General features: G+C 45.6%; 1 protein-coding gene across 1 annotated transcript; it reads right to left on the reverse strand.

The window, feature by feature from the left end:
• Nucleotides 1-3,795: 3,795 nt before the first annotated feature.
• On the reverse strand, nt 3,796-4,728 carry LOC106000926 (vomeronasal type-1 receptor 90-like). Its single transcript, XM_013036145.1, has one exon. It carries the CDS (start codon nt 4,726-4,728, stop codon nt 3,796-3,798), a length of 933 nt encoding a protein of 310 aa, XP_012891599.1.
• Between the last annotated feature and the right edge of the window lie 5,436 nt (nt 4,729-10,164).

The following is a 10,164-nucleotide window of genomic DNA, read 5'->3' on the forward strand; positions in this document are numbered from 1 at the left end:
GCTATCTTTTAGGCAATTGGACTGGCGAATTTGATGAAATGCTGGATCAGCTGCGGATTGCCATTGTGACAGTGAATTCAACGCGAGTGGACCCTGGATTGGTGGAGGGACTCCAGTCTTGGATCTCCTCTGCTGTTTCCTGGTTTAAAGAGTGGGTGGGAGTTGGGATGTTTTTGGCCTGCTCCTTGGGAGGATGCGTGGTCTGTCTATGGTTGGTCTGTCACCTTCGAGCCCAAACCAGAAGGGACAAGGTTGTTATCTCGCAAGCATTAGCCGCCTTGGAGAGTGGATCCTCACCCCAGATCTGGCTGTCGGCCCTGAGGGGCAATTAAGCCTTACCTTTTTGCATAGCCTTAGCACCCCGAGGGATCAGGGAATCCCATTGCACTGGGACAGGTATGCAACTTACAATTTGGAACAGGGTACGAGGCAAGTGCACTGCACTTGAGGAGGACCATCTCCTCGAGAAGAGCATGTTGGGTTGCAAGTGGGTTGATGCCCAAGATCCCGCCCCTGCAAAAAGGCATCGGACAGGCTTGGTCGTCACTGGGAAAGGCGCCCCCCAGGCGAAGACCAACGCAAGGTCCTCCCATTTATGTTTTAGATAGGGGCCCAACCTCTACTCTTACCTGTTGCCAAAAACAAAAAGGGGGAGCTGGGGCAAACGCCATTACAAGATGGCACCTGATAACGGTATAGAACGACCAGTGGAGTCCCCAGCCAATCCCGTGGCACCTGATAACAGTAAAGGGCAAACGACCAATGATAGAACGACCCATGTTCTTTTTTCCCTATATAAGCGGCCACATTTTTGTACACGGGTCTCTTGCTCAAGCTCTCCCATTAACTAAAAAGCTCTCCAGTAAAGTGTGATTTGAGAAGACTCCTGGTGTGGTGGTCGTTTTACTCGCTGGCCGAGAAGGCATTCGCCGCATGCTTTCATTTCTAAATGGGCAGAACTAACCATAGAAACACAAGAAAAATGGCAAGTCAAGGAACCTCAACCTCTACTCAAAATAAATAGGCAACAGAGCAATCAATGAAAAACCTAGAGGACAGTTCTCAAGCTCTACAAACACTACTTGTAAACATGCTGAATGAAAAGACTGAAAGTCTGCATGAGGCTATACTTGAGCATGATGAGGCTAATGAAATATTAATAGAGGAATTCATGGAATCCACAAAAAAAGCTGTATTAATTCCAACCAGAAGGCCTGGGAAGGTGGCTCAGTGATAGGATACTTGTGTAGCGTGCATGAGGCCCTGAGTTTGATTCCTCAGCAACACATAAGCAAAAAGAAAAAAGCTGGAAGTGGTGCTGTGGCCAAGTGATAGAGTGCTAACCTTGAGCTGAAGAGCTGAGGGACAGTGTCCAGCCCAGAGTTCAGGCCCCATTACCACCTAAAAAAAGACAAAACATAATTCCAACCAAAGGAAAGGAACTCCAATTAAAAATATATCAGATTCAGTTCAGAATCATAGCAGAGAAATTCCTGAACATCCAAATGATAGGACCACTCAGATACAAGAAGCCTTTAGAACCCCAAACAGACAACCAGAATGGGACATCCCACCACCATACTGTGATCTGCACAGGATTTATAAAGACCAAGCTTAAGCTGGGGCTTGAACTCAGGGCCTGGGTACTGTCCCTGAGCTTCTTTTGCTCAAGGCTAGTGCTCTACCACTTGAGCCACAGTGCCACTTCTGGCTTTTTCTGTGTATGTGGTACTGAGGAATCAAACCCAGGGCTTCATGCATGCTAGGCAAGCACTGTACTACTAAGCCCCTTTCCCAGCCAGTATACAGCCTTATAAAGAGGAAATAGCAATGGAAATACACTTCCAATTAGGCCCAATGTCCAGTGGTGGGATTCTAGGCTCACAGTGCATCACCCAATGAGCAATTGTGTCACATACCAAGTAGGAGTCCTGGTCTCTGAGCAAAAAAAAGGAAAAGGAACTAACAAAAGTGCAACAGCCTCTAAAGTAGAGAAATAGGCTCCGTCTCTTAGGACACTCTCCAGAATGTCCCATGGTTACAGCTGTATACCCAGAGCCATAGTCTCTCCACAGTGCTATCCAATGTGTTGCCTGAATCCTGAACACTGATGTTCTCCATTGTGTCCCAGGGCCATGCTGCTTGTCACAGTGTAGAATCATGGAGGCTGTAGGATCTAAATACAGGTGTCATGGCCCATATGTTGCTTTGTCCTTGGCTGTACCCTTTCTCATTGGCTGAATCCTACTTTGTAATTGGCTGTATCCTGGTCCCTCATTGGCTGTCTACTGACTCCTGATGCTTCATTGGCATACAAGTATTCATCAGATGATTTAATAAAATTTCTTTTAACAAACAGCACTGTTAGTAGAAATAGAATGTAAGAAATAGAAATGAGATGTCTAGCCGCTGTCTTCATAAAAATAGAAACAATTTGTTAATTTTAATAATGTACAAAAAATACTTCTTTATGGCGGTCATGGGGCTTTAACTCTGGGCCTGGGCATGGTCCCTCAGCTCTTCAGCTCAAGGCAAGCACTGTACCACTTGAGCCATAGCACCACTTCTGGCTATTTCTGCTTATGTGGTGCTGAAAATTGAGCTCAGGGCCTCATGCATGCAAGGCAAGCACACTACCACTAAGCCACCTTCCCTGACCAGAAAATACATTCTTCATCCCAACAATTATATTTTAAGCAACAAAACCCAAAAAAATCGATGGAAACACACAGAGAGAGAGAGAGAGAGAGAGAGAGAGAGAGAGCAGAGAGAGAGAGATCAGAGAGGGAGAGGGAGAAGGAGAGGAAGAGGGAGAGAGAAAGAGGCACATTCACTAAGACTTCAAAACCTCAGTGTTTTAATTTTTTATTTATTTTTTATTGTAAAAATACTTTACAGAGGGTTACAGTTACATGAGTGAGATAATGAGTACACTTCCTCTTGAACATTGTTACCCCCTCCATTGTTTTCCCCCTATCATCCCCTCCCTCCCTACCTTCCCCAAGGTTCTTTTTTTGATTGTGATTAAGTGATTACATAAATTCCGGAATTTCACAGTATTGTGGAATAATGATGCTCATTTAAAGTCACAAGTTCATTCTAACTTTCCTGGAGCAAATTGTCTATTACAGTCTGTAACATATAATGGTGTTCACATGTTATACACCATACATGTGATCAGCAGCATGGGGATAATTAGTAGTGGTTCGACCAGATGAGTGGGAGTTCTTTGTTTCTTAAGTCCTGTTAGTTTTGTCTTATCACCTAACATTTTGGATTTAGCATCCACTTATCAGGGAGACCATGTACTGTTTGTCTCTTCGTTCTTGGCTTACCTCGCTCAACATGATTCCTTCTAGCTCCATCCATTTCCCTGCGAATGCCATTATTTTTATCATTTCTAATGTAGCCTGGCCAGCTGAGTGTGATCCATGGGCTGGTGGAGCTCTCAAACAGTTCCCAGGTTTACTGGGTCCTGTGGTCCGGATGTTGGGGTAAGGAGTCTAGGTCAGTGTTTTAAAATTGCAGCATATCAGAATTTGAGTAACTTGTCTAGTGCTAGATCCCCTCAGCTCCACTCTAGGTCTTTGGTGGTCAAGTAGATATTCTAGTCTCATGGACGTTCCTGCCTGGGCTAGCTTTGAACCTCTATCCTCAGATGTTAGCATCCTGAATAGTAGAATGACAGGCCTGAGACACTGCTCCTGGCCTCTGTGGTGTTTCTATCATGCTACAAACAGCAAGGATGATGTGAGCAGAGTTGGATTGCCATCATGGACTGGTCTTCACTTTTTCTCACAATGGATCATTCTTGGTATAACATGAGTGAGTGATCCATCGTGTAACCATTCTGTTATTCTTCATGAGCAAGAATGGGCAGAGGGTGGGGTAGCTGAAGGACAACATCAGTAGCACACCCTTGGATTTGTTCAATTTCTCCAGCGTGTACAAGGAATACACAATCACGATGTTGTTGGAGCAATAGAAGAACACAAAGCAGCTGACCAGCAGCAGGATGGTGTGGGTGGCTGTGTTCTCGGGCGCCGGCTGGGAGGCAAGTTTGGGACTCTGGAGGTGCCGGGCTCTGTGGCGGTGTCGGTAGAGGAGCGTCACCATGTAGAGGCTGGGGGCCACCATGAGGACCAAGAACAGAGTATCTCGCAGCACAATGGAGCTGATAATGGGCGTTGGGTTGCCCCTTCCAAACTTTGTTTGACAGTAGGGATGAGAAAATCCCAGGCTCATGACTGTGGAATTGCAATTGGATTCCACATTTGTGATGACATTGAAATACATGATGGGATTCAAGATCCAGAAGGAGAGCAGCGAGGGGAGGATGCAGGCTGAGGATCGGCTTTTCAGCCAAGCCAACTGGGCAGGGGTGCGGCTGATGGTGAGGGCCTGAAAGGCGCTCATGAAGGTGGTAGTGCAGGTGGACAGTCCCCGAGTGACCCTGAACAGGAACAAAACCGCCTTACACGTGGCATCATCCCAGAAACACAGGACTCCATATGAGGAGATGATGTAAGGCATGGAATGGAACATGATGGTCAAGGCATTGACCAGGGTCAGGTGCATGAAAACCATGGTGATGGGCTTCCGGAGCCGGGGCTTGCACACGGAGCTGTACGCATAGAGCAGGAAGAGGATACAGTTCCCCAGGACACCCAGACACACCTTAGACACAAGGAGGAGCCTGAACACGGTGTCACCTGCGGTGGCTGTCATTGTGTGTGTGTGCGTGTGTATGTGTGTGTGTGTGTGTGTGTGTCTGTGTGTCTGTGTGAGTGCGTGAGAGTGTGCGAGTTTAATTGTGAGAATATGTACAAAAATGAATAAATGTGTTTCAGCATGTGATTGTGTGTGTATGTGTTTGAGTGTGTATGTGTGTGTTGCTGAGCATCAAAGCAAGAGTGCCGCCCAGCCAGGAAGGTGAGAAAGCTCTAGACAACAGTGTGAGTCCCACAGGTGGGAATCTTCACGATGCTCCACTTCTTGATCAGGTAAGCCAAGTTTAGAATGAATGCCAAAAGATAGAGTGTTAAACAATGATTTAAAAATAGTTTCTTTTTTGGGAGGTGGGTCATACTGCTTATGAAATTGGAACTCAGGGCCCAGGTACTGTCCCTGAGCTTTTTTACTCAAAACTATTGCTATCCCAGTTGAACCACAGCTCCATTTCTGGCTTGTTGGTGGATCACTGGAGATCAGAGTCTGAAGGACTTCCGTTTCTGGTCTGACTTTGAACCTGGATCCTCAGATCTTTGCCTCCTGAGCTGTTGGGATTACAGGTGTGAGCCGCCAGGGGCTGGCCCATACAATTGTTATAAGTGGAGTCTGGGAAAAATGTTCCATTTGCCAGTTCTGGAGGGTTGGAAGTGTTCTGACCTGGGTATTTCAGACATGAATGTGCTGTGACCTTTGAATCTGGGATGTAGGGCCTGGAAGCACCTGGGGAGACACATGTTAGAATCAGGAGGGAATTCAAGGGCACCACACTGGGCTGGGGTGTTAGGAAGGAAGATCACTGGCTGACTCTTTCTGTGGTCCCTGGGGCTCCATCATGGTCGGCAGTGGACTATACAAGGAGGGCCAGGAGCCTGTGCATCTGATTGGCTTCACTTTTTGTAAAATCTTCATTTTTTGTACACCTGTTGCACAAATAGCACATCCATGTAAAATCCCTGTGGGGATGGCTACAACATGACTTTTGTTTTCTGGTTGGTCATGGGATGAACTCTGGGCCTGGGCGCTGTCTCCATTCATCAGCTCAAGGCAAACACTCTACCACTTGAGCCACAGAGCCACTTCTGGATTTCTGTGGTTCATTGGAGATGAAGGTCTCAAGGATTTTCCTGCCCGGGTTGGCTTTCAACTTCTATCCTAACATCTCAGCCTCCTGAATAGATAGGATTACAGGCATGAGCCACTGGTACCCAGTACAATATGACTGTTTTCATGGTGTGTAGAGATACTAGAAGATAAATATCTAACCAATATATTCTGTACATTTTTTTCTGTCAGTCGTGGAGTTTGAACTCAGGGTCTGAGTGCTGTCCCTGAGCTATTCAGCTCAAGGCAAGCACTCTACTGATTAAGCCACAGCACCATTTCTGGTTTTGTAGTGGTTTCTTGGAGATTAGAGTCTCCCAGACATTTCTGCCTAGGTTGGCTTTGAACCATGACCCTCAGATCTCAGCTTCCTGAGTAGCTGAGATTACAAGTGTCAGCCACCAGCGCCTGACTTATTTTCTGTATGCTTGAGAGTATTCCTCCTGTATCATTCTCACTCATTACTGTTCTTGTGTTTTCTCTCACATCACATAGAATCTTTTGTTCCTCAATAAACTTGCACTGAATTAAATTAGTATCCCATTTTTCCTGACCAAATCTGTAAGAACATTTTCAATCCATTCTCCTGAACAATCTCCTGCAGAACAAAGTTTCACTCTTGCCCTCTTTGCTGCTACAGGGAAGTATTCTCACCATTTCCTGGCCAGAAGCAACAGCCAAATTGTTGAGCATGACAACTCTGTGTGTTGCTCTCCTAAGCATCCATTGTGCCTTCCAGAGACAGTTTAACTTTTATGAATTAGAATTCTTAGGAATTGTGATATTGGCTATTGTTCACAAATGTTCATCATATTCTCATATTGGTAATATGTGTTGTCTTTCCTATGTAATCAGGATCTTTCCAGATTTTCTTTTTCTATGTGTGTTAGTCATGGGGCTTGATTGTGGGTCTGAGCATGGTCCCTGAAAATTTTTCCTCAAGACCAGTACTCTATGACTTGAGCCACAGCTCCATGTTTGGCTTTTTGGTGCATAATTGGAGATCAGTGTCTCATGGACTATCTTGCCTAGGCTGGCTTTGAACTGTTATCCTCAGATCTCAGTTTCCTGAGTAGTTAGGAATACAGGCGTAAACCACACACACCTAAATCATCTTTTAACAAGTGCTTGCCTTTGCTCTAATGCTATCTCTAAACTTTTCAATTTAATTAACATGACCTCTAGAACTTTGTTTCTTTTGGGGGGGAGGGGCATCCAGTTGTGGGGCCTGATCTCTGGGTCTGGGCGCTATCCCTCAGCTCTTGAGCTCAAGGCTAGGGCTCTACCACTTGACCCACAGCACCAATTCCAGCTTTTTTCTTTTGATTATGTGGTGCTGAAGAATAGAACCCAGGGCCTCAGGCATGCAAGGCAAATACTCTACCACTGAGTCACCTTCCCAGCCCCACTGGTAGAACTTTACAGTGAAGCTTGTTATTTTATAGTTTCCCTTCTTATTGGACAGAAGATCAGTGTGAAGTGAGAGTATTAAATGCAGCTCACTCACAAAGAACTGACTTGGGTTGTGTATTTTCCATAAGGCTTTCTGCTCTGATTCTCATTCCATGGCCCACTGGGCAGTTTAGCACTCACGTTACTAGAATCAACAGTTGCAATGCATTATTTTACACAAAGGTTTTAGCAATTAGCAGAAATAACGGGGGAAAAAAGGAAAGATGGAAAAGATATAAATAAACCTGATCAAGGCAGTTCATACTCTTGAGCAATGTGCCCTGAGAAACCACACACCCAGTCTTTCTTAAATGCCAGCTTTAACCCAGTCAGAATAAAATTCCATTTATTCTCTCTCAGACACTGATGAAGCCAATTCACTGCCCAGAGAAGCGACAAGGGTGCAGAGTTGTTTCAGATGAACAACATTTCCCAACACAATTATTGTGCTTTACAAATGGAATGAAAATGGCCCCAGAAAAACGCTATCTCCACACACTTGAAAGATAAAAAGCTGCTGTGAAAACTTGCTACTATGAAGATGCACTATGAAATTTCTGCCACAGAAATCAAAGAGATGATTCAGACACAAACATCAAGAGAACAATGTCAGAAAGGAGCCCCAACATTACAGACTGGGTGCTGGGATGAGGACAAGGAGAGCAAACAGCCCTTATGGGAGAAAACAGAGAACAAGTCAGCTCCTTGTGAACAAGCCCCCGTTTCACACACCCACCACTCAGTGTCCAATAAGATGGGGAAATGTTCACCATTAAAGTAGTAGCTGGCAAGCTAACTTAAGATGGGAATTTTAGAGATAGCAATAGAGAAAATGCAAGCCCTCGTGGAAAGAAGATTTTGTGGCTCACATGCTACTCAGGTAGCTGATATCTGAGGATCCCAGTTCAAAGCCAGCTCAAGAAGGGAAAGTTTGTGAGATTTGTGTCTCCACAGAATCACCAAAAGCTGGAAGCAGAGCTAGAGCTCACATGGTACAGTGTTAGCCTTGAGCAAAATATTTAGTGACAGTGTCCTAGCCCCAGGACTAGCACATAATCACACATGTACACACACACACACACACACACACACACACGCACACACACACTCACCATGATTTTTTTATTCCCCTTGTAAATACATTTGAAAGTACTCCTAATATGCCTAGAAAATGGAACTTACCATGGGTGAGTTGGCAGTTGTACAGGACTTGTCTGGAGGGAACCGAGCAGTGTTGTGCCACAGCGGCAGAAGTTTGCACACCCAAAAGAATAAAAAGCAAGCAAATAACTGAACAAAAAGGGTAGCATTGAGAGAAACAAGAAAGATGTGTATTCAACTGCAAACACAAGTGAGAGAAATGAAGACAGGCCAGTGATGCACACCTGCAAACCTAGCTACTCAGGAATCTGAGATGTGAGGATTGGGGATCCAAGCTAGTGAGAGCAGGAAAAGTTCAGGTGATGCTTATCTTTACAAAAACTAAGTAAGTTAAAAAAAACCCACAATTGGAGCTGTGGCTCAAGTGGTAGAGAACTAATCTTACGCAAAACAGCCAAAAAAAATCTGAGCATCAAGGGCTTGTCTTCAAGCCCTAGGACTGGCACCAAAAAGGAATAGGGAGAGAAGTGAATCTGCAAACCACAGCTCATCCTGGGATGGGCAGTGTTGGGCCTTCACCCCACCCCTGGCACTGAACCAAGGTTCAGAGTTGCAGAATCCTTCCTCTGGCTGTCTGGACTGCAGACACACAGAGCGTCTTTAGAAGCCTGGCTTGATCATGCATGTCTCTATCACCTAGAGGAGGATGGGGTGGGGGGGTTCCCTAAGGTGTTTGCTCATCCCGTCCCCTGCTGCTGTCACTCTGACCCTGTTTATTTCTTGTCATCGTGATGGACCAGAGCAGTCAGGTGCCCTGTCCCACGTGCACAGCATGTCTCCTGATGCAGGTCTGTCTGTGCTCCCAGTCCCAGCAGTATCAAGAAAGTCAAATGGAGACACTAAGAGCTCATTCAAAGTTACTTCTCACACCACTGGGAGGAAATAATCTGAGCACCACAGGGCAGAGTTCAGAGAGCACTGTGCCCTCCACTGGGAAGCACTGAGCCCCCAGCATTCATGGCTTGGCACTGAGCTCCATATGGTCTCCGTCTTGGCTCACTGACTGTTCACCCAAAGTTGGGATATCATGATCAGAATTCGTTCTTCTTTGTATAAAATGGCAACCAACACAGAAAGAAGAAAATGGGGGCTGGGAAGGTGGCTTAGTGGTAGAGCTCTTGTCTTGCATTCCTGAGGCCCTGGGTTTGATTCCTCAGCACCACATAAGCAAAAAGACAAAAGCCAGAAGTGGTGCTGTGGCTCAAGAGGTAGAGCACTAGCCTTGAGCTGAAGAGCTGAGGGATAGCGCCCCAGCCCAGAGTTCAGGCACTATGACCTGAACCCCCAACTCCACAAAAAAAAGAATGACAGAAAATGAAATAGAACTGTGTTAAGGGTTAACTTATCACTGGAAGATGCTGTTTTTAAGGAGAAATGAGATTTCCGGGTGCCAGTGGCTCATGACTGTCATCCTAGCTACCCAGGAGGCTGAAATCTGAGGATCATAGTGCAAAGCCAGCCAGGGCAGGAAAATCCTTGAGTCTCTTATCTCCAATAAAACACCAGAAAACCGGAAGTGGTGCTGTGGCTCAAGTGGTAGAGTGTTGCCTTGACTGAAGAGCTAAGGGACAGTGCCCTAGCCTAGAGTTCAAGTCCCATGACTGACAAAAGAGAGAGAGAGAGAAATAAATGAAATTAACATGCATTTGTAGGAAACCTGTGTGTGTGTGTGTGTGTGTGTGTGTGTGTGTGTGTGTGTGTGTGTGTGTGTTAAGGCTT

Source organism: Dipodomys ordii, unplaced genomic scaffold (genome assembly GCF_000151885.1).
Source record: "Dipodomys ordii isolate 6190 unplaced genomic scaffold, Dord_2.0 Scaffold250, whole genome shotgun sequence".
Classification (NCBI taxonomy): Eukaryota; Metazoa; Chordata; class Mammalia; order Rodentia; family Heteromyidae; genus Dipodomys; species Dipodomys ordii.